At 38.4% G+C, this 24627-nt stretch overlaps 2 protein-coding genes across 3 annotated transcripts in view; both read right to left on the minus strand.

Annotated features, from left to right (window-relative positions):
• Positions 1 to 24627, minus strand: part of LOC112556885 (low-density lipoprotein receptor-related protein 4-like) — a 60504-nt gene that overhangs the window by 31087 nt on the left and 4790 nt on the right. Inside the window, exons 3-7 of the mRNA XM_025226309.1 lie at positions 21960 to 22141; positions 20015 to 20168; positions 18723 to 18953; positions 17818 to 17986; positions 17345 to 17475 (exon numbers count right to left, since the gene is read on the minus strand). Coding sequence (XP_025082094.1) covers positions 17345 to 17475; positions 17818 to 17986; positions 18723 to 18953; positions 20015 to 20168; positions 21960 to 22141 — 867 coding nt within the window. The remainder of the gene's footprint in view (positions 1 to 17344; positions 17476 to 17817; positions 17987 to 18722; positions 18954 to 20014; positions 20169 to 21959; positions 22142 to 24627) is intronic.
• On the minus strand, positions 566 to 16021 carry LOC112556895 (low-density lipoprotein receptor-related protein 4-like). 2 transcript variants are annotated; one of them, XM_025226336.1, is made up of 13 exons: positions 15926 to 16021; positions 14844 to 14962; positions 13679 to 13780; positions 12275 to 12444; positions 11815 to 11968; positions 10937 to 11164; positions 10013 to 10181; positions 9586 to 9716; positions 8141 to 8300; positions 7487 to 7608; positions 6835 to 6888; positions 5551 to 5655; positions 566 to 4645 (listed from the first exon to the last, which is right to left on the minus strand). In XM_025226336.1, exons 1-13 carry the CDS (start codon positions 15979 to 15981, stop codon positions 4623 to 4625), a joined length of 1593 nt encoding a protein of 530 aa, XP_025082121.1. In that variant the 5' UTR covers positions 15982 to 16021; the 3' UTR covers positions 566 to 4622. The 2 variants fall into 2 exon arrangements, with proteins under 2 accessions (XP_025082121.1, XP_025082122.1); XM_025226337.1 differs by lacking the exons at positions 566 to 4645; positions 5551 to 5655 and adding an exon at positions 6257 to 6531.

Consider the following 24627-nt stretch of genomic DNA (forward strand, 5'->3'; position numbering starts at 1 on the left):
TGTCATCACAAAATTAATACATACTGAGTTGACATAATATATATATATGTCCTTGCATTTTGATTAATTTTGTATCATCTCCTTTATTTACACTAGCGCAAGATTAATATTGATCATGATGTTATAGTGTTAAAACCACCATCCCAACTTCAGGTTGATGCTATTTTCTGCTTTAAGAGAGACATTCTACTTAATGTGTCAATGTCATGGTTATAAAACTAAAGAATTAAAAAGTTTAGGTTTATATAGAAAGTCATACATATAATACATTTGTGTAAAAGCTAAGTAGACTTTTTGGCAAGCCTAATTATCCCAAAAGAGTTAATTTGTAATCTTAAACATTATATAAGTAGAGGAGCTTTACTTAATATATATATACACGTAATAAAAATTGATGTTAAATATTGATTCCACGGCTTTTAATCACTTTGGCACTTACATTCATGCACACTTAATTCAATAAAGATAACTGCCTAAGTAATTGTATTTTTTTTATTGTTCGGCTGTATTTCAGCCAAGGTTGGAAACAATTAAATTTCAAACAAGGCAAAACAAGAGACAGGAGTCTGTTATAAAGGAACACAGTGCCTCATTATTATCCACTAATTGATACAATTGGTGAAGTAACTTATAATTTTTATGTAACATGCAGTGCACAATCAGAACTTTATATTGCAAGTTAATAAAAGATGTGTCAAGAGTAAAACTGCTGCAGTCAACGGTCTTAAAATGTAAATAAAGGTTATAATAAACCTCTTGTTATTGAAGCAACAGGGAGGTCTACTCTTATCATCAATGCTTTAGCTTAGCTACTGCAGATGTTTTTAACCAGTTGACATGAAATATATGAGTATCTTACCATGCAAGGATGTAAAGTCATCAAGAGGTATAACGCAGAATGTTGGAGCTAGAAGAATTCAGAATATTAAATTGGTGGACATGATGTCAACAGTTTCACATAAAACACATTTATTAATCATGCATTACTCTTGACAGTGACCATGTTGTATCATAGTAATGAATAATTAATGCTCACTGATCGCGGTTACTAGCTTATAGCTTATAGGTGCTTCAATGGTCTTTTTTGATATTCTCTGTGGGTTGACTTACTGGGATCAGGTGATAACAAATGCCTTTGCATGAAGCGAACACAAGAATACAATTTCTTCACTCGATGGAGCTATTCATTTTCTTTCTTTCCTGGGAAATAAAGTTTGGGCATAAAAAGTCAGGGGCAGTAACTCCTCAGTTTATTATACAATTATTGTGAAATTGCCTCCCCTGAATTAACTGTAAGAGGTTGACAGCGTTTTTCGCCACCTGGATGACACTGGTACATACGCCCGTATTCTATTCATGGACTTTTCATCTGCATTTAATACCATTCAGCCACATTTGCTTTTACAACGTCTCCTAGCACTAAATGTTAACTCAACCCTAGTGCTCTGGATGAGGGAGTTTCTCCGGGACCGGCCACAAAGGGTCAGCTTGGGAGGCACAATCTCGAACACTCTGATCATAAATACCGGAGCTCCACAGGGTTGTGTTTTGTCCCCGATATCGTTCTCTGTTTATACTAGTGAAGTCAGGACGGAATTCTCAAATTGTTTCCTATCACTGATTAAGTTTGCAGACGATATGACATTGGTTGCTAGGCTCAAGGATGAGGAGTCACTGGCAAGCTATTTCCTCCAGGTTCAGAAATTACACTCATGGTTTGAAGAAAACTTCCTGGTGCTCAATGTCTCCAAAACTAAGGAAGTGGTCCTTGACAGAAGAAACTATAAACCTGTTCACACCCCCATAATTATTGATAATGAGGTATTACAACAGGTGAAAAGTTTTAGGTACCTCGGCACAGTGCTAGACAACAAATTGTCCTTTCAGAAAAAACACCAGAGTTGTTTCCAGGAAAGCACATCAGCGCCTGTTCCTGCTGAGGCAATTGCGGAATTTTGGTGTCAGTAGCCCTGTCCTCGAGTTAGTATATCGCAGCCTCATTGACAGCATCATAACATTTAATATGTCAATGTGGTTTGGCGTTCTCTCTGTCAAAGGTAAAGCTTGTTTGACGAGGGTGGTCAAGAGTGCCAGTAAGATCATTGGTTCTCCACAAAGGCCTTTAGACAATCTACACATCAGGGCTGTGAGGTTAAAAGCGGTCAGCATCATCACAGACCATTCTCACCCACTATATCGCCATTTTCAAATGCTACCCTCCTGCCGTAGATGGAAGCAAGTGGTCGCCAAGAGTAATGTAGACAAATGGTATCAGCAACACTGCCTTCTTTTCTGACATGAATTTTTTCGATATTTTTACGAAAGACTTTAATGTTAAGACCATTTACTAGACAAACCTATTTCTCACTTTGTATCATGAATAACCAGACCTGATTTTAAGTTCCTCATGTCCCAGATCGACCCCAGCGTCGCCGGATGCACGCTGTCAACCGCTCACACAGTCGACACAAACACACAGCCACTCGCTCAGCCAGAGGCGGGACATGAACTTTTGATGAACGTAGAGCACAACAAATTCGAAATGAACTGTATAAATATGAAGTTTAATCACACGTAGATACAAATGGGAAAAGTAAAAAAAAAAAAAAAAGGTAGAGAACTACACATACGCGTACACACACACACGCAAGAAAGACACGCTTAAAAAAACGGTAGAGATGTTAGTAAGGGAGATAATGAAAAATACACCAGCACACACTGCGCAGTACCATCAGAGTTCTCGTCCCTGAGAACTCCAGGTCTAACGTTAGATGTAAAGCACTGTGTACTGTGTTGACACTGTTTACACTGTGTTCTGTTGACACTGTCTCCTTCACTTTTTGTGGCCTTTCGCCGCACTCTCGCGCTGACCACCAGTGCACTGTCTGATATATGTGCGCAGGGACACTTTGCTGGTCCACAGTCCGAGCTGCCATGACGAAGGCGACGGAACGAAGAAATGAAGGGAGGACGGAAAAGAACGGTTGAGACTCCGCACACTCCGGAGCGAAAAGCACGAAGAAGAATGAGATGATGTTTAAGAAATGCAGCGACGACAAGCACCAGACAAAGGTCGACAAGTTCACACGAAGATAAGAAGAAAATAAGAAGTTAAGTTGACTAGGATGGCAAAAACAATAAAGACGGCGAAGATGTTAAAGATGACAAGCCTGTGGAGAAAACAAAAGAATATCTGTCACTAGGTGGCCTCAGCATGAAACAAAAAACTTTCCCCTCCAATAACCGCTTATAGCTATGACCTGATGTAGCAATATGCGTTAAGCGGCAGACACATGTTTTATTAAAAAGCACACATCATGTCTATGACCTAGTGTCATGTTGTAAAGTATTTCATGATAAATGCTACTAAGACATCCTTCTTACTACCCTTAGACAGCTAATACCAGGCTAGGCTACAGTTTCTGTTTTCACAAGTTTGTTATCAACACAGAGACATAATGGTTGTATTTCGTGCTATACAACAATATAATGTACTTTGAAAGTTTCCTCTGCAATCTTAAATTTTAGTGAACAATAATTGAGCTCTAACAGACCCACATAATTCGAGGATTGTTTCATTTTCATGTCATTAGATCATTACCACTGCAGGATGCTATTGCCTCTTCACCGAACAGCTACCTCCCTTCCTGTCTGCAGTCTGTCAAGAGAGTTAAATCGTGATGTTATTAGGTCTTACACACGCCGGTATCGTCTCATTTATAAAATAATCCAAACATAACGGTTAAAGTATTAAATGAAACTCCGGGTGACTTTGTGGAAAAGTTACATCCCACAGGAGCTTAGCTTTCAGTCTTATGTCCCTGTTACACAAATTCTCTGTATTAAATGGTACTGGTAGAGTAGAATTAAAGAGCTTAAACAATAATCGAAAACTCTGGTTTGATTGAAGTCAACACACACACACACACACACACACACAGAGCAGCTCAGTCTGAAGTTCTCTGTGGAAATGATGTCCAGTGTTCCAGCAAACACCTTGTCTCCTGTTGTCTGATGTTGATCTTGTCAGTCACCACAACAGGCTGATGACTTGCTGATGGTAGTCTGCTAGGTTTTCTAGTTTGTAACAGACAAATAGGTTACATATTATAGACTGAATAAAAGGGCTTGTCATGGTAATACAAGACGATACATCGTTATTGTCTATTTTTTTTTACAACAAATACAGAAATCTTTCTTTTGATGTCACAAGCAATAAACAACAGACAGTCGCATCCCACACGCCGATACAATTACTTCAGTTATTCTTAAATCCTCCTCTTAGCAAAGATTATCAGTGACAACAGTTATTACAGTCACCGAGAGTAAAGACAGGGTGATCGGTGGATGTATGGAGGTCTTGTATCTATTATGTGGGTGTATCTTAGTATCCACGAGTACACGTACCTCTGTCATTGTATGGTGAGCTTTTAGGCATGTATAGTATGAATGGAAGGGGTTGATTCATCCTGATTTGAGAAAAATAGTAATTTGCCGAAGTTCTATTAAGTCATTAGAAAAAGAAGACACACACTTAGCTCAGAATGTTTTTCTCTGGACCAGTTGAGCCCTGGATTGCTTCATAAGCAACGATTTCTGTTTTGAGTGTTGTTGATGTGTCTCTAGCCGATTGCTTGCTGATCTGCTAGATTCAATAAAATACCAGATTATAACAATAAAAGACATATTTATTGTTTACAGAAGATACAGAAATATTTCTTGGATTAGAGCTCACAAGCAATAAACTAGACAACAGAGCCACTTCCCATACACCCATACAATTACTACACTCACTCTCATATCTCCCTCCTAGTAATGTTATCAGTGGCAACAGTTATTACAGTCGCCGAGAATAAAGACAGTCTGATAGATGGATGTATCAAGGCCTTGCTAAAGTGAACAGATTCTCCATTTTGTAACTGAAGACTTCGCCAACTTTTCTAAAACCAAGCAGATTACTTTTTTATCTTTAAATAAATGTGATAGAGAAAGAAAAAAAGATAGGGAAATTAGTCCAAGGAAAAAACTAGAAAAAAAGCGGCCATGATTGCAAAATATTAGATCAGTTGCATATTACAGAAAATTATAAAATATATACAGACCTTCAACTTTTCATGTTTATGTTACATAGGAACAAAGTCTTGCAAACCATGAGACTGATATGAAACAAATTCATTTTCTTACCTTTGTATCGACGAGATAAAAGTCTTTGTACACAAAAGACATCAGAATGGTCTCGTTTTTTACTTTTTCAAAGAAGAATTTTTTCGTTTTCCTCGAGCGTTGCTATAGCGACAGCGAGACTTTGTGTGACGGTGTGTAACCTTTGCCCTGTGGCCGCAACAACTAACCGACGATGTCCGAGTGATTTCCTTCTCACAGAAAACTGTAAACTTGGAGATTATTTATGACATGAGTCATACTTATACTGTTGTAACTGTTATGTTTGTCATGTTTAAAGTGTATTCAAAGTAATGAATATTGAAATCTGTTATGTGGGGGTTTTTTTTGTCATATTTATGCTAGTAATATGTCCTGATGTTTACTTACATTTCCTTTTTTTGATGAAAACGATGAGAGTGGCGATACCAGCGGTTACTACCAAGGGAACGATGACGCCGACCAAAATGATTGAAGTCTTAGCGCCATCAGAGTCTGTTTCCACCAAAATGTAATAAAAGTAACAACAACAATTGCAACCTGGTTTATGATATATTTCCTCTTCCGTTATAACTCACCCCCACACACACACACACGTAAATTTCTGTCTATTGAGCGCACCTGTATATAAGCTACACCCACTACAACTTCTTTTCAATTCTCTGCTTTATTTTGTTTTTGTTACTTCAACATGTAACTTAGGTTTCATAATGTTTGCTTGATGAACATGTTCTCCCATCTGTCGTTCAACACACTATAAGCTTCAGAAGATCAGCTCCATTCACCATACTCTGTCCATCTCACCACCAAAATTCTCATCTGCTCATTTGTTGTGTCTCCACTAGACTACTGCAACTCTCTTCTTGCTGGCTGTCCACAGGACCTCATTGATAAACTTCACAATGTCCAGAACTCAACTCTCGTCTCGTTCTTCGGCTCACAAATGTGAACCTGTCACACTACTTCTTTCTTCTCTTCACTGTCTAGCAGTTACAGCTACAATACACTACAAGCTCTTCCCTCTATGCTATGGATTCTTTGAAGCTCCTCCTTCCCCTCCGCACCCCCCCCCCCACTACTTCACTGAAATCTTGTCTGTCCACACTCCTGCTCCAAACCCTTGCCCCTCATCAGACTCCCGCATTCTGTCCTCCCTCCTACCAAGAGACTGGCTTGTAAACCGCAAATTTCTACAACTCAAAAGCTGCATGGAAATCATATTGTTTCCCTTCTGGCATGAACAGGGTGTGTGTTTGAGACATTAATCTTAATGATTCAATTATGTTCGGCTTTTATTACAATATATGAGTAGTTAACACTGTAACCATGCGAAGTGTTTAACATGGAGCTCATTGAAAAATCCATCGGAATCTGAAAAAAAAAAAAAATCCGCAAACACGCCGCATGGCTGTGTAAGCCCCAGGGTTTAAAGCCGGGGACAACAGTTGGAATATAGTCCGATATTGGTGGTATATACACTTTAAAAAAAATTATTTGATAAAGCACTATGTGGGTCTAAAAACCGATATTATAGAATGAGTGAAAGTATGATATCAAATAGCATTATGTTAGTAAACAAGTGAAATAAAATGTGTTAGAAATGATTTTTCTTTTATTTGAAATGTTGGACCTAAACACAAGTAAATGGGATAAAATGAATCTTTTTAAAAATACCTGTATCTTCACTTCTTATTATGTGATCGCTTTTTGGTACTGGTGGGGTAGATACTGAAAATAGAAATAAAGGTTGTAGGTTGTTGTGGCTTAGGAGAAAAGATTTTCACATCAGTCGGTTATGAGATACAGACATCAAATATCAATTCATCCGGTGGTATTGCCAACCACATGTTGTACCAGTTATTTGTATAAGTTAGTTATTTGCTAAATTCAAATCTTGCTGTACCAATGTGTCACTAAACCTGCCAGTATGAACCGGTCAATACAGGCATTTGAAGTTCAAGTGCCTCAGACGGAGGATATGAATCTGCTACAAGGAACACAAAACCAATCACTTAGTACAGAACACAGTTGACACCCTGGGACTTTTGGAACCGCTTCTGGCTACAGTAAAGATAGTAGACTGGTCTGGTGTTGTCATGTGTTGTCTAGTCACAACTCTAAGACCTTTAGGAGAGGAAGGGAGGCTGGAGTGGACATTAAAACAATGAATGGCGAATGTGAAGCAGTTGACCCTCTCATCACCGCTTAAGACATGCGCAAGTGTTGAGTCTAAACAAAACAGATAAACACAAACAAATGAAAAATATAATCTCCTCTGCATTTCTACAATAAAGTCACCTTCTTGCTTTAAAGAATGTTTACTGACCTGTATGTGTACTCTCTTCGGCATAGACACGAACATCGTTTACTCTGCCATTAACTTGTACGGCGGCCCTCATTGTTCCGTTCTTGCCAATGTGATAGATGTGTGTTGTTTCTGGCAGACCCCTGGTAGTAGTTCGCCGAAACACAAACAGAAATACAAAATATAACATAAAGTATCGTAGACACAGAACAAAGTTAGCAGGCATTTGACTACCACTCAACAAAAGGCGAAGTACAAGTATTAGTGAACAGTCTTTAGGTAGGTGAAGTAAAATGTATAATCTACTTACTAATCCACATCAACAGTCCAGCTGCTCAACCTCAGATGAATTAGTAGTGGTCTGTGTGTAAGTGTGTCTGTGTGTGTAATGTAGGTGTGCACATACAGCTCTTGAATAGTCTTGATGTATGTTTGTTTGTTAATATATATAATTGTCACTTGCTCAGAACGTTTTCTTTTCATTTGCTCATATATTTCGCTGTTGACATCTTTTCAACGCTGAACCTTGCAATGAACTTTTAATCTTTTATTTCTAATTTACTGTTATGCCAAGAGTAGCTTTCCACGTTCAAATTGTCCAATGGGGGAAATAAAGTTGGTCATTGTAAAAATAAATTCGTTGCTGTAAGGTATAGAAAAGTGATAACAGCTTACTTTTCAGATCCCCAGTCTGTGACAAACAACTCATTTTCGTAGATATCCAGGCCCACAAAATGTGAGCCCTCCAGTTTAAAATAAACTTCAGAACGTTTGCCGTCCAAATCCGTCCATCCTATCAGCTGTGTGTCTCTATCTGCCCAGTAAAGTCTCCTCCCTTCACGTGCGCACCCATCGATCCACCCGTTCACACATTCATAAATGCATTCATTCATCACAGACATACGTATAAACACAAACACAAATAAGTAGGAGGCAAATCAGGAATGGAAAGACACCAATATGTATACTTACAGCTCATTTTAGGCAAAAAAAGGAAAGGTGAGGTACAAGCAGACAACAACAAATCCTCGATACTGTAAGAAATGGGGGGAGGGGTCACCTCTGTCTGTTGGTAGGCAGGGATTATCGCCCTTGCCCCTATACTAGATGGAAAGGGTGGAAGGGAAGACCTTTTAAGAAAAAGACTGTATGAGTGATCGAAAGGTTTGCTGAACCTCAGGTGTATTGGGAAAATACTGAGTTTGATTATTCCCACGCTAGTAAATGAAGGAGAGAAACTAGCGAATTTTGAGTAGAGATTTGGGAATTGGATTAATTCTTTGCCTAGTCAAGGAATTACTCAGGAGAGGAAGTAGCTGGAAGAACGAATTACCTAGGAGGAGGAATTATCCAGAGGAATTACCTAGGAGGAAGGAAGTAACGAAGAGGGAAGACGTTTGGAGTAGGATAATCAGCAGTTTGGTGCAAATGCCTGGTCAACACCAGGTGTGCCTAGTTTTTTTAGTTATTTGAGTTCTTGTGGTTATTGTGGTTATTGAAGTTGTATCGTCACCAGCCGGGTGTGTCTGCCGAGTCAGCACCTACTGTTCGGAAGTCGCAAAGTTTGGAAGAATATTCAAGGAAAGTCATTCAAGGAAGATTTTTCAAGGACGATTATTGGAGGAAGTGTAGTTGTGAGTTTAAGTGTGAACGTCTGTGGGACATCATCCAAACAGTGAGTTGAACTATGTTGTGGAACTACTGGAGAAACATTTGACTAATCAAAAGGAGCGTCTGAGAGGTTGAAAGTTATTCATGACATTAATGTGATGTTTATGATTTATGGTCACGCTTTTGTATTGATGTCGAGTTGTGTAAACTTAGTTGTCCCCCTACAATAAATACAAGTCCCCCTCCCCATAATAGAGGCGAGAGCCCACGTACAAATCTTTGTACTTTGTATTTAGAGAGAACACAATTGTGGGACGGAGTGTGTGACAATGACCTGTGTGTACCCGTCTCCAACAGATACACAGGTTAAAAGAGAAAAGCCTACTTTCTATCTGTAAATAAGTTGTAAGAAAAATGAAATAAATGATGATTGCGAAAAAAGAAAGAACAAATCTTAGTAAGTTCACATACAAAAGAGCAATAAGTACAAGAAAAATCAGACATCTTACCTTCTGTGTCCAAAGCAAGACCATAAGGACCTTTAAGATACCTGGATGCAGAAATCAGTGTCTGACGGTCCGAGCCGTCATAGTTACACCTCTCTATTTTTTCCCTGATGTAGTCACTCCAGTAGATGACACTGTAGTTTGTGGGAATAATTGGAGAGCAAAAGTAAATTACATTTATATTTGGTCTCAATGTCTTTGATTGTAGCTCTCACATTTGAACACAAGGATTTCTAAGTTTTAATTTATTTGTTATTCTCTCCCTTTACACCTTGGATATTTTTTTGTTTGTTTTTTCCGTCTTTATTTCCGAAGTCCCAAGTGTATCATCATTATTAGCATGTAAATCTCTCTTCTGTATACATGTAAATGTATTAAAATTAATTAGCTCAATTTGTTTATCATCATATACAAGTCTTATTATATTTACCCATTGTCTTTGTCGAGTTCGATGTCCACAGGCTGACTAATATCTGAATCGACGACAATATGATGACTGTTGTTGTCCAGTGATATCATTCCAATGACATCGTTGCCCTCGTCGGCGTAGAATAGTAGCCTCGACACAGAGTCCACAGAAAGGCTCCATAGGTCACCTCCTTACACACAGTTAACAAAAGAATGTTTATGATATAGATGTCTGTCACCCGTGTGTGTCCTGTTGATTAGCGCGTTTGTATTACACTTGCTCTCTTCTATATTGTTTAATATCGCCATGCCATATGGTACATTGTGGACAACTTTGTTGATCACCTGACTACTACCACAGTTTCGCCATCTTGTATTTGTTCTTTTTAATCTGTATGTCAGCAGCAAAGATGTAAAGCTCTTTTAGCAAACTGCTTCATAAACTTTCTCGATCTGTAATGCAACTTCTGTGTCATTCATCGTTGTAGGAGCTGAAGTATGAGCATATCATCGGCAGTCTCGTCTGTTCTCCCGTTAGAACATGCAGAATCACTTAGCGTTTTGAGACTGTGCACACGATAACTTTTCTGTAGTTTTGTTATTCCATGGGTTATATGAAACACATTTTTCTCACATCGTTATGACTGCTAACGGATTGGTTTAATACCTAGATCTCCTAGCGATTTTTGTTTTTAGGACTTTTATCTTTTTGTTTGTAGCTGTTGAATGTTTTTCTGTTAGTCTTGCTGCTGACATAAGCCTCTGTGTATTAGGCATGTTGTGTCTATTTCTTTGATTTAACTTTATGTAAAGCACTTTGGGTCTTACCTTTAGTAGAAAAGTAAGCTATACATGTATAAAATATATTTACTATTATAAGATAGTCTTAGGTATATTTTATAAGATGTAGAGACCAAATGACCACGGTATGTCTAAGTGACTTTACCTTGACCAATACTGCGAACCAGCCGAGCATCGCTGCCATCAAGGTTAGCGGATCGAATGGTCTTTTTCTCTGACCAATAGACACGACCGTCTACTGGATCGTAGTCAATACCGAATGGGTTCCGTAGACCATCAGGACTGATTGTAACATTACTTCCCGTGTCGATGTCTATGCGATGGATGCCGTTATAAGTGTCAGTGACAAGGAGAAACTTTTGTGGAATGATTGCTGTGGACAAGATAAAGTTTATTACAGTATTCTCACAATAACAAGAGTAAGGTTTAACATCTAACATGTAGTTAAAAGTGTGTTATAGCAGATACTGTCTCAGCTACAATTTTGTTATGCAAAAAAAAAAATAATATAAAGGACCAAAACATAAACAGAAGAGAGATTAATAAAAAGTACAAATAATTGAAAAAAAAGATCAGACGAAAGAAGAAGAGCTAAAAAGAAAGAGGTATGAGGAGAAGGAAAGAAACGGAATATATAAATAATGTGGATTGTTCCGACTGCTGCAATTTTGTGTTGTGTTCACTGGCAGTATTTAGTATATACATTCTGTGGTATTTACAAGTATTTACAAGCCATTCAGTTTAGATTAGCTGTACAAGTTAAAAAGCTTTGCGGTATTTTAGTGTTAACTGAGGATTTTTTAAATAGAATAAATCTGCATGTCCGGTAAACTATAGGAAAGTGAGAGAGAATAGGACAAGGAGACTCAAAGAAGGAGAAGGTTATTGAGTTAGTACAGGGATAGACGAGGTTTCATTTTAAGTTTTGCCGCCTTACTCTACCAACATTGTGAACTTGCTGACATTCTTTGGTTTCCGTGTTGTCAATTCTGTTTGCTGGGACATTTACGCATCGCTGTTTACCTGATGAGTAAGTTGCATTGAAGCCAGTGCCTGACTGTGAGCCAGACCGGGATCTGATCCACATGGTGTTAGACGTGGACCTCACTCTGTCCGGAACACTCGTGTTACAGAAGACACCCATAGACGGTGACAGCTCGGAGCTTCCATCCCGGATCTTAGGATGTGAGCATAAATTCAATGAAGTTAAAATGTAATCATGATGATGACTGCTAATGGCCCTAACTATTTCGTTGTTTGTCATATCAAAAGGAAACAAAGGGAAAATTGACACTCAGTCACACTGACTTTCCTTCAAGCATATCGTTGTACAAGAAATACGATTTAATAACTATTTAAAAGGAAGTTATATTAAAGTTATATTTAACCTGCACTTTCTCATACATTCTTTTTGAACATGATGTATTGAAAACTGAAAGACCTTCAAAAATCCTTCATATAAAGTAACAAACCAATCACAAACCTGCAGAAAATCGAATCTGCAGTCTTCAGTTTCAAGTGTCAGGAATGTTAAGGTGATGCGATAGCCTGGTGTTGTCTTTATTATGTAAATGCAATCCTCAATTTCCATGGACTGTCTAGCATAGGATGGAGACGAAATGAAGCCACTGGGGGAAACATATTCACCACAACCTGGAAATAAAGAACAGTAGCATTCAGTAGCAGTACCCGGCATCAACAAAGCAAGGCTATTTAAGTTAAGTTCTTAGTTTGTCTGTAAGCGTGTCTGCGCATATCTAAATTAAATCCAAGTTGTTACTAACGGTGAATTAGAAGAGGCGCATCCGAAACCGAGAAAGAAGAAAAAAAAATCAAATTAAAATTATACGTAATGTAATATTTTAATTCATTTCTATTTTAGGATTTCTTTATCGGACTAACAAGTTTTACAAGAACTGGAACTTTTTGTTGACGAGCAGAGCTGTTTGAGGCGTATGATATACATACATGGATTGTACGATTGGATTATATCGAGATTAATCGTGGAAGGCCCCGGATTTTAAAAATTGCCGTGACAAACACACTTCACTCGTAGTTTACATCCGATTGTCCTTCGTCACCTTTCTACTAGGTCTGCCAACCACATCATCGTGCGACAAGTGTTTCTCCAGAGACTCGGATACCCAGTATTATTTAAGTCTTGCGACGATGTCTGGTTAGTTATTAGACGACTTCATGTTTACCTGTCTTCACTGTTGTACACATCACAATGTCACGTGTCCATTGTGTCCAGGTTCTCTAACCCAGGTGTTGTGGTTTCTCGTGAACATGCTATCAGAGCTTTAAAAGTAGTTGTGGAATGATTGACGGGATTGTAAAAGAATTATGCAGATAAAAACACAAAAGACAAAAAGAGGAATCATCAAGCAAACAATAAGGATGGAGAGGGTCATATAAACCTCCAGATTAAGAAAAGTGAATTAGTCAAGTGACGATAATCACAACTACTGACAAATAGCTAAAGAAAGAAGAAATGTTACAGACAATAGTTAATTGTCATTTATTGATGTTTGTTTCATTACATTAGTAGTCTAATTATTTGTTGTACTAAAGTCATACGTGACAGAAATGCCAAGGCATGGTTCTTGAATGTTGAAAAAGAATTAACTCTTTATCTTCTATTTGTTTACTTTTATGGCTCTAAGTTGATAAAACCATTGAAATGTCCCTGAATTTATTTTATATAATCTTTTGCCAATTGAATTAAAAACAATTTACCTTCTTTCATTTGCAACTGACCTATTGTTTTTCTTGATAGAGGTTTGATGTTTGTTTAGAACAAACAAATAATTTGTCATCAATAATTTTAAAGCCTCTGAAAGTTTCTTTACCGTTACATTTGTAATCCAAGATATCTGATACATACCATGTGACTTGTCTAACGCAACAAGACACTTGCTTCTGTTCCCAGGAGTTGGTAGACAGATGTATCTACAGCCTCCGTTGTTGTTGTCCCATCCGTTTGGTCCTGTGATTCCAGAAATTAGAATCGTGTTCAAAGGAGAGGAAATATGCAACACTTTTAAAGTCTAGGTAGTTGTATCACATGAAAGGTTAGGTAATTGTATCACATGCTACATAAGCCTTACGAAGCGGCACTGTTTATCTGCCCACAAAACAGACTCGGCTAACCTAATCACTAACAGAAAAGAGAGCACAAACAAAATAGACAATACCTGTGGCGTCACAAGACAACGACCCCTCCCCTTACACCCACATCCACCATACCCTAGTCCCTCACTGATCACCCCTCCATAGAGTGAAATAAAAACACTTTCCACCACCACCACCACCACCACCACCACCACCACCAACAACAACAACAACAACAACAAGCGTTTTATCTGAGCTTCAGTTCGACACGTTGTGCAGCGATATTGCTAATAATCCAGACAATGGTTCGGTGAAACAGCCCGATCAGTAAGTGCCATTGCATCGTATATGCAAACATCGAAACTTTTCAAAACCATTGACAAGTTAAATTCAGCAGTAAGTAAATTCCCCTCATGCTGCACTCACGACACCTGCCAATGTACACCTGTGAATACAGGCCTTTGAAGCAAAGTGCCTCAATAGGATGTAAAGAATCTGCTACAAGACACGCAAAACCAGTTACTTAGTACAGAACACGGCTGCCACCCTGGGACATCGGTAAACCTCTTCTGGTAACAGTGAAGAAGTGTAAATTGTTCTGTTGTTGCCATGTTGTTTATGGCCAGCGCCCTACGACCGCACTTGGGAGATAAAGCGAAGGATGTAGTGGAGCAATAAAGGAACTGACTGAGAATGTGAAGGAGTCGATCAGCTCACCACCGCTTATAGCAAACTCAAGTGTCGTGACCGGAAGATTAAGGAATGTGTGAGTGAAGAAAATGTACATGAGTAGAGAAGTGTTTATTTAATTTTAAGGTGCGAGTCAAAAAAGAACAGACAAATGAGGAGACATGAAAGAAAATATTATCTCCTTTGCATTTCTACATTAGACTCACCTTTCTGCATTAAAGTTCCGGCAGTACAGACTGTTTACTGACCTTTACGTGTTGTTTCCTCGGCATAGACACGAACATCGTCTACTCTTCCATTAACTTGTACAGTTGTCCTCGTTTTATTCTTGCCAATGCGATAGATGTGTGTTGTTTCTGCCAGATGTCTGTATAAAAATAATACCAAGAAGACTAAAACTTTCTTTCTAGTTGTGTCGTGTTAATTTTATTTCTTGTGTCTATTGGTTTAAAGGAAGCCCCCATGGTGAAAGCTGCTAGTAGTTCGTCAAAACATAAACAGAAATTTTAAATGTAACTCAAAGTTTCACAGGCACAGTACTTTAAAATGTATTTGTTCCCTACGCTTGATAATAATGCATGAATGACACAAAATGTGTAGCAATCAAAACGTTTTTTGTTATCATGAGAAATAAATTAATAGTTTTAAATTGTTCTTTTTGAAATCCTCCGTTCACTAGCAAGAAATTTATTTGATCTCATTATGAGTCCCATTAGTTTAGAAGTTGTTGATGATATTATTCATAGCAGTTTCTAAATATACAAAATATTCTGTAAGAGTCGTTTGGCTGGAGATTAATATGCCAACCTGTAACAAAATATCGCAGTGAATCCTAAACCTTTCCTAATCTTCCCTGATTACATGAATCACTGGACCTCTTCACTATAAACCAGAATAGGTTAAAATGTTTTCTCATGTCCCCCTTTTAACTTCCTAATGACAGGTACCTGTCAAAGGATCAATGACCAGTAGTAAAACAAGACTCATTCATTTTAAGCTATGTGATTTACATACAACATTTCCATTTTTCATGTTATACCTCTCCACAGCTCCAAACGGTCAACAAAGAGGGAAAGTATGTGTAATATAAAACATATGTAAGTATCTATACTGTGTATTATTCGATAAATGAAATGTTTGTGTTCCTCAGAAATGATGAGAGAAACTTTCTAAAGCTTTAAAAATAGAAAGGAAGCATGAAACTTCGTTCACTCTGGCTACATGAAAATGTAGCTTTAAGGCTTTTTTTCTCTTTCCTCTATCTTTTATTGCTATGTTTAAAACTTCGTTTGTTCTCCGAAAACGAAAGAACAATCGCAATAGCACTCACTGTTCATCTCCCCAGTCCGTGACAAACAACTCATTGTGGTAGATATCCAGGCCCATAAAATTTGAGCCCTCCAGTTTAAAATAAACTTCAGAACGAGTTTGCGTAGATGTCCACATCCGTCCTCCTATCAGCTGTGTGTCTCATTCTGCCCAGTAAAGTCTCCTCCCTTCGCGCGCGCACCCATCGATCAACCCGTTCACACATTCATAAATGCATTCGTTCATCACAGACATAAGTATAAACACAAACACATGTAAGCATGAAGGAAATCAGGAATCAGACACGAATATGTACACTTACAGTTAAGTTTATGCAAATTAAGGAAAGGTGAGGTACAAGCTGACAACAACAAATCATCGGTACTGTTAAGAACGGGGTTGGGGGTGATCAGCTCTGACTGTTGTTAGGCAGGGATTATCGCCCTTAGCCGTATGACAGATGAAAAGTGCGGAAGTGAAGACATTTTAAGAAAAAGCTGGTATGATTGAACGATATGTTCACTGAACCCCAGGTGTATGGGGAAAATACTGAGTTAGATTATTCCCACAACAGTCTTCGAAGTAGAGAGAATGTAGCGAATTTTGAGTAGAGGAGATTTGGGAATTGGATTATTTCAGTAATTACCTGGAAGAGAAATTATAGAGGAGGAGGAATTACCCAGAAGAGGAAGTAGCTGGAAGAAAGAATTCCCTAGGAGGAGGAATTACTTAGAGAGGAATTACCTGGGAGGAAGGAAGTAACGAAGCAGTTTGGTGCATATGTCTAGTCAATACCAGCTGTGCCTCGTTATTGTGGTTATTGTGGTTATTGTAGTTATTGAAGTTTTTTCGTCACCAGCCGGGTGTGTCTGCCTAGTCAGCACCTACTGTTCGGAAGTCGCAGAGTTTGGAAGAATATTCAAGAGAAGTTATTCGAGGAAGTGTAGTTGCGTGAACGTCTGTGGCACATCATCCAAACAGTGAGTTGAACTTTTGTTGAAACACTTCTCTAATTAAAAGGAACCGTAGAGAGGATGAAAGTCATTCATAACATTAATGTGATGTTTATGGTTTATAGTCACGTTTTTGTATTGGTGTCGAGTTGTGTTCACTTAGCTGCCCCCCCTACAATAAATACAAGTCACCCCCCCCCCCATAATAGAGGCGAAAGCCCACGTAGAAATCTTTGTACTTTGTTGTTAGAGAGAACACAATTGTGGGACGGAGTGTGTTGACAGTGACCTGTGTGTGTACCCGTCTCCAACAGATACACAGGTTAAAAGAGAAAAGCCTGCTTTCTACCTGTAAATAAGTTGTTAAAGCAGGTAAGCAAAATCAAATAAATTATCATGATGGTGGGGGGGGGGGGGGAAGTAAGAACAAATCTTATTAAGTTCACATACAAATAAGCAATAAGTACAAGAAAAATCAAATATCTTGCCTTCTGTGTCCAAAGCAAGACCATTGGGACCTTTAAGATGCCTGGATGCAGAAATGAGTGTCTGACGGTCCGAGCCGTCATAGTCACACCTCTCTATTTTACCCCTGCTGTAGTCACTCCAGTAGATGACACTGTGGTTTGTGTAAATAATTGGAGAGCGAAACTAAATCACATTTATATTTGGTCTCAGTGTCTTTGATTGCAGCTCTCACATTTGAACCAACGATTTCTAAGTTTTTTTATACTTTCATTTATTTGTCATTCTCTCCCTTTACACCTTGGATTGTTTTACTTTTTCCCTCTTTATTTCCGAAGTCTCAAGTGTATCATCATTATTAGCATGTAAATCTCTCTTCTGTATACATTTGATAAATAAATTTTGTAACATTTAATTTATTTTAAACCATCACAAACGTATTAAAATTAATTAGCTCAATGTGGTTATCATCATTTACAAGTCTTATTATATTTACCCATTGTGTTTGTCCAACTCGATGTCCACAGGCTGACCAATGTCTGAATCGACGACAATATGATGACTGTTGGTGTCCAGTGATATCATTCCGATGACATCGTTGCCGTCGTCGGCGTAGAACAGTAGCCTCGACACAGAGTCCAATGAAAGGCCCCATAGCTCACCTCCTTAAAGACAGTTAACAAATGAGTATTTATGATATAGATTTGTGTCACACATGTGTGTCCTGTTGATTAGCGCGTTTGTATTACACTTGCTCTCTTCTATATTGTTTAACATCACCATGCCATATGGTACATTGTGGACAACTTTGTTGATCACCTGACTTCTACCACAGTTTCGCTATCTTGTATTTGTTGTTCTTTTTAATCTGTATGTCAGCAACAAAGATGTAAAGCTCTTTTAGCAAACTGCTTCATAAACTTTCTCGATCTGTATTGCAACTTGTGTCATTCATCGTTGTAGGAGCTGAAGTATGAGCATATCATCGGCAGTCTTGTCTGTTCTCACGTTAGAACATGCATAACCACTTAGTTTTGAGACTGTGCACACGATAACTTCTCTGTAGTTTTGTTATTCCATGGGTTATATGAAATACATTTTTTCCACATCATTATGACTGCTAACCGATTTGTTTATTACCTAGATGTCCTCGCGAACTTTGTTTCTAGGATTTTTGTCTTTTTGTTTGTAGCTGTTGAATGTTTCTCTGTCAGTCTGGCTGCTGACATGGGCCTCTGTGTGTATTAGGCATGTTGTGTCTGTTTTGTGTTTTTGCCTTTCTGTAAAAGTACTTTGAGTCTTATACGTAGAAAAATAAGCTATATAAAATATATTTACTATTATAAAAAGGTCTTATATATTTTATAATAAGTAGAGACCACATGACCATGCTGTTTTTACCTTGACCAATACTGCGAACCAGCCGAGCATCGCTGCCATCAAGGTTAGAGGATCTAATGGTATTGTCTGCATCTGACCAATAGACACGACCGTCTACTGGATCGTAGTCAATACCAAATGGGTGCCGTAGACCATCAGGACGGATTGTAACATTACTTCCCGTGTCGATGTCTATGCGACGGATGCCGTTATTAGTGTCAGTGACAAGGAGAAACTTGTGTGGAATGATTGCTGTGGACAAGATAAAGTTTCTGACATTATTCTCACCATAACAAGAGTAAGGTTTAATATCTAACATGTAGTTAAAAGTCTCTTATCCTAGATACTGTCTCCGCTACAATTTTTCTTATACTAAAATAGAGTGTAGGGCGAAATATAAACAGAAGAGAGAATAATAAAAAATACAGAAAATTGATAAAAGAGATCACACGAAAGAAGAGGCAAAAAGAAAGAGGAAGGAGGACAAGGCAAGAAAAAGAAAAATATGTATTTGGTGTTGTGTTCACTGGCAGTATTTAGAATGTACATCCTATGGTATTTACAATTATTTACGAACCATTCAATTTGGATTAGCTGCACATGTTAAAAGCCTTCGGTATTTTAGTGTTAACTGAGGCTTTAAAGGGAATAAACCTGCATGTCCGAAGTTAACTATAGGAAAGAGTGAGAGAATAGGACGAAAAAACGTCCGTGTGTGTTGCCATGTCCCAAACATTCTGTATTCTCACTAATTTAGCGCTCGGCAAAAGGAAATATAAAATCAGTTACTGCCTTTAGTGACAAAATATGCATATTTCTAGATGGTTCTATGAAAATCCATCTGGATAGTAGATAGAAGACATGTTAAACATTCATAATATGCTATAATAAAATAGCTAAAAATTTATTAAATTGAAGAGAGTATGTCTAGGTAAGTTATTTTTGAAGTTTAGGGGATAACGTATGATATGATTTGATCAGTATGTAAGTGGAGATTTATATATTATTAGGTTTATATCACCGTGTAATTGCAGTCATATTTCGAATACAATCACACTAGTAGATTCAGAATCTTACTTAACAGAAATAAGAAAGAAACAAGAAAAGTGTAACAGCAGTAAAATTTAGGTTAAATAAACAAAGGGAAAGCCTCGAAGCACATGTCCTTTTAATTTTTAGTGACAAAACTCGTGCACACGAACTACCATTGCTGCGTGTTCTACATGTCTTTGACACATGCCAGACAAGTATACTCATCAAGACAAACAAGAAACAAAATATTAAAAGGACACAGCTGTAGCATTGCTGTTTACCTGATGAGTAAGTTGCATTGAAGCCAGTGCCTGACTGTGAGCCAGACTGGAATCTGATCCACATGGTGTTAGACGTGGACCTCACTCTGTCCGGAACACTCGTGTTACAGAAGATACCCATAGACGGTGACAGCTCGGAGCTTCCATCCCGGATCTTAGGATGTAAACATAAAGTCGTTGAAGAGAAACGAAAATATGATAATGACTGATAAAGTTCAGACACGTTTCGGGGTTTTTTTATATCAGAAAGATATGCACACCCACCCAGTCACCTTAAGTTTTTTACAAGCATCTAGTTGTACAATATATATCAAATTCTAAATATATATAATAAGTTACTACTTAAAATTATATTTATCCTCCGTTTTCTTGTGAATTGTATTTTGTTGTGACTGATGTCGCTGCCTGTCACTAAAGTAATGACCATACTGTAAACATGAGTACGAGGGTAGTTCAAAAGGTTCTAAGCCTCATCCAGAAGGACTTGCAGAAACAAGTCAGTTTTCACAATTTTTCCATATTTACATTCCGTTGACATCAATGCACATTCCAGCGATGCTCAAGCATTGCAATCCCATTACGGAAAAAGGTGACCTCCTGGACCATTAAAACTCTTCCACAGCACATGTGACCTCATCAGTGTTTCCAAACTGGTGACAACATAAGTGTGGGATTTAAGTTTAGGAAACAAGTATGAGTCAGATGGAGCTGTGTCTGGTGAGTTAGGAGGATGGGTAGCATATCAAAGCCACAGTTGGCTGCTTAAGCTATTGCAACCTCAGCAGAGTTTACGGGAGCATTATACAGGGCTGCCCTCAGCTTCCCTCTGTGTTTTAACTTGACGGCTTCCTTCATTTGTGTTAATTCTAATGGATAGTAGTGTTCATCAATAGTTTTTCCCCTTTCCAGCTAGTGTGTCATGATTGCACCTACAGAATAAAAAAAAACGAAGCCATCACTTTGCCGACTCTACCTGCTTGAATTTGTTTAAAGGGGAGTGGGGAGGGAAGAACCAGTGTTTCAACTGTTTGCTTTCAATCTTTGATTCAGCTTTGAAGTGATGAACCCAGGTTTTATTGTGAGTTACTAATATGCGATGAAAATTCTCACGGTCATCCTTGGAGTGAGTCAGGAGTGTCCTGGAAATGTCAATCTTTTGCAGCTTCTGCTCTGACCTCAACATTCTTGGGATTCATCTTGCAGACAGCCTGCTCATCCCGTTAAACTCAGTTAAAACGATGTGGGTAATCAGAAGTAATGGACTTTTAGAGGTTTTTGGACGACCTGACTGAGGGCTATCTTTTGCGCTGACCCTACCACACTTGAATTCAGCATCCCACTTCTTCACAGTTGCATAGGAAGTGGAGTCCTCAGTAAGTGTCTGTAGTCCTCGTGGATTTCCTTGTGTCTATTACCTTTCTTTTACAGATACTTTCTGACTGCTATGGGCTCTGTTATTTTTCAATTTTAGATTTTTCGTACTACCCTTTACCTTTTTATGTGCCTCACGTTCAAAAAACTTAATTATTAAATAGAAATGTGCATTAGTTTTTTTTAATAGTTTTATAAGAGATGGTAGTGTGTTACCACAACATATTCACCTATGGTTCTTCTTTCTGGATGACGCTATAAAATTTTTGAACGACTCTCGTTGTGAAAGGAGGTGCTAAAGATCACTTTTTTCGCAGCCAGCATTTTGTAAGTTTTGATGGCTAGATATTTCAATTTATCACTTTAGTTAATTTTTTATCTTCCTTTATTTCTGTGTTGTTCTAACTGCATTTTACTTTACCTTTGGCTTTTTAGTCCCTAACAAAGTATAAAAACACCCAATGAAATTATTCCCTACATAAATCTTCCAAATCAGTGTCAGAATAATACATGATGTATTTTATGATGCAGGAAAACACAGTACTCAAATAAAGGCAAAGAAACATTTACAGACCTCCAAATAGTCAAACTTGCAGTCATCGGTTGCAGCCTCAATTTCAAATGTAACAAATGTCAAGGTTATGCGATGGCCCTGTGTTGTGTTGATGATGTAGGTACAGTCTTCATCAGGCGGGTACTGACTGGGGTACAGCGGGGACGAGATGGAGCCACTGGGTGAGGTGTACACACCACAGGCTACAATATAAACAAAGTTTTTGAGACACCAATGGTCAAGACTAACATGTAAGACTTCATCATAATTAACATTTCGTCTCATAATCTGAGGGTCTGAGACTTTGTGGGTGCGGATATCAGATGCAAGACTGGTGACCAGGACAAGACTTGGGCCCCACATGCATGTTGTAACACAAATTTCTAAGTGGTTGAATTGCAAAAAACCATCATATCCGTTGGTAGTCTTAGTGTGTTCAGAGAGCCAAGCAACTGCTCATGTGGCTGTTATTCCTGCTTGCTTCCTCCTCTTTCCGGCAGGAAAACGAAGCAAAAGAAGTCGAGAACAGGCTACCGCAACATTTCGTCTGCATTGAGACCTATTCCACATGAAGAGAGAATTCCTATTGTAGAACCCTCAGCAGAATATTCTCTTTATTCATCTGATGTAGACAAGGGTAAGCCGACATGTTCTTCTCCTGGTCAGTCAGAATGTTGTGATTCAGATTATTACTGTGGTGCATCATCAACCCCACACAGAATAACACAGGAAGAACTAATTGACCTGGTTTTCGTGATTTGTACTTATCCAAGAATAAGGCAAAGTTGCTAGGTTCAACTCCAACAATCCAACACTTACAGAAAGAGATGTCATAATTACTTTATATAAAAAGCGCCACCAGCACTTGGATCTTTTTAATCAGAGAGGAAGGTTATCTGCTAGTCTGTTCCGATATTGAGGGCCTCATAAATGCTTTTGAAACCACTCATGACCCACAAAAATGAAGATTGTTTGTAGACTTTTTGTTAAGCACTTTGAGTCTGCCTTTGAGGGGGTGTAAGACACTGTATAAATAAACTTTTTTTTTTCAAACTCAGTCTAAGGTTTGTGAATTTACACAATGGAAACCGTTTTCCATCTATTCCAGTAGCGCATACTGTCAGCATGAACAAGACTTACGATAACTTAAAGAAGCGACTGAGTTCCATTCAGTATAACAAGAACAGCTGGCACTTCTGTAATGATGAAGATAGTTGTCCTTTTACCGGGAGTACAGCAGTGATATCCACATGCATGTGTTTATTAGGTGAGTGGTATAGCCGAGCAAGGGTATTGCATTACTTGCAGAAGGAATGGACTCGTAGACAAAATGTCGCAGTTGGAGAGAAGAATATCCAGCACCAAGCTCTGGTAGAGGCTCTCAAAATCCTAGTACGACACATTCACATCATACTAGGTTTGATGAAGAATTTTGTGAAAGCCAAGGGCTGGACATCGCCAGCTTTCGATACCTGCATGAAAACTTCCCTCAGTTCAGCGAGGCAAAGATTAAAGAGGAAGTATTTGAAGGTCCTCAGATTACAGAGCTGTTTAGAGATGGCAGGTTCAACAACTTACATCAGGGTGATGAATATCTATCAATACGAATAAGAAACAAACAGGGAATGATTTTCGGGAAGTGTCTACTAACTTTCGTTAGAATGTCAGGACAGAAAACTACAAGAAACTAGTAGCAGACATGCTGATACAGTAACGGAAACTTGGCTGCAGTATGTCTATAAATATTCTCTTTTCTTCCAATCTTGATTTCTTTCCTGACAATTGTGGTATGGTTAGTGATGAACATGGTCAAGGTTTTGTCCAGGTTTCTCAACAATGTAGAAATGATACTAGGAAGTATTGTCCACTACCATGCTGGCTGACTACTGATGGACACTCCCTAGACATGTTCCCAAACAGTTGTATAGGAAACAGGTAAGGAAATCTAAGACACAGTCTATGACTTGATTGTTCAGAGGTATCGACCAGAGGTCAATGACAATTAGCATGAACCTAATGATGTATACAATAAATATTGCGGATTACAACAAAACTAGAATCAAGACAGGAAATCAAAAGCTCAACCAGTGTCAAGATCAAAAAGAGAAGGAAGATGTCAGAGCTGAATATTGGGAAGCCAACCGCCAAGTGAAGAGGTTTGTCAGGGAGGATAAGAGACGCTTCATCCATGAACTGACAGAGGAAGCAGAGACAGCAGCTATACAGAGAAACATGAAGCGACTATACCAAATAACACGAACTCTGTCAGACAAGAATATTAACCCAAACAAGCCGGTGAAAGACAAAGACGGCAAGACCTTAACAAACGATGTAGAACAAAGAGACAACTGGATAGAACACTTTGAAGAGATCCTGAATCGACCTCTTACCTCTTTACCTGACATACCACCAGCAACTGAGCACTTCAACAGCAGCCCTTCTACTAAAACAGAAATCATCAAAACTATCAATAACATAAAAAGTGACAAAGCAGCAAGTCCGGTTGGTATATCCCGAGAGGCAATAAAAACAGACCTAGAAACAAAAGCAACAATTTTACACCCCCTTCTACACAAGATCTGGGAACAAGAGTTAGTATCAACGGACTGGAAACTAGGCAACCTGGTCCAGTTGTCGAAGAAAGGAGACCTCTCTCAGTGCAACAATTGGCGGGGGTTCATACTGCTGT

This window comes from Pomacea canaliculata, linkage group LG2, assembly GCF_003073045.1.
Source record: "Pomacea canaliculata isolate SZHN2017 linkage group LG2, ASM307304v1, whole genome shotgun sequence".
NCBI lineage: Eukaryota > Metazoa > Mollusca > Gastropoda > Architaenioglossa > Ampullariidae > Pomacea > Pomacea canaliculata.

Coding starts and splice junctions, on each gene's coding strand:
- LOC112556895 (XM_025226336.1), bottom strand. CDS start 15,981: ATGGGCCTGGATATCTACCACAATGAGTTGTTTGTCACGGACTGGGGA. Junction 11,165..11,814: donor CAATGCAACTTACTCATCAG/GTAAACAGCGAT, acceptor TCTTGTCCACAG/CAATCATTCCACAAAAGTTT. Junction 7,609..8,140: donor ACAGACTGGGGATCTGAAAA/GTAAGCTGTTAT, acceptor AACTACTACCAG/GGGTCTGCCAGAAACAACAC.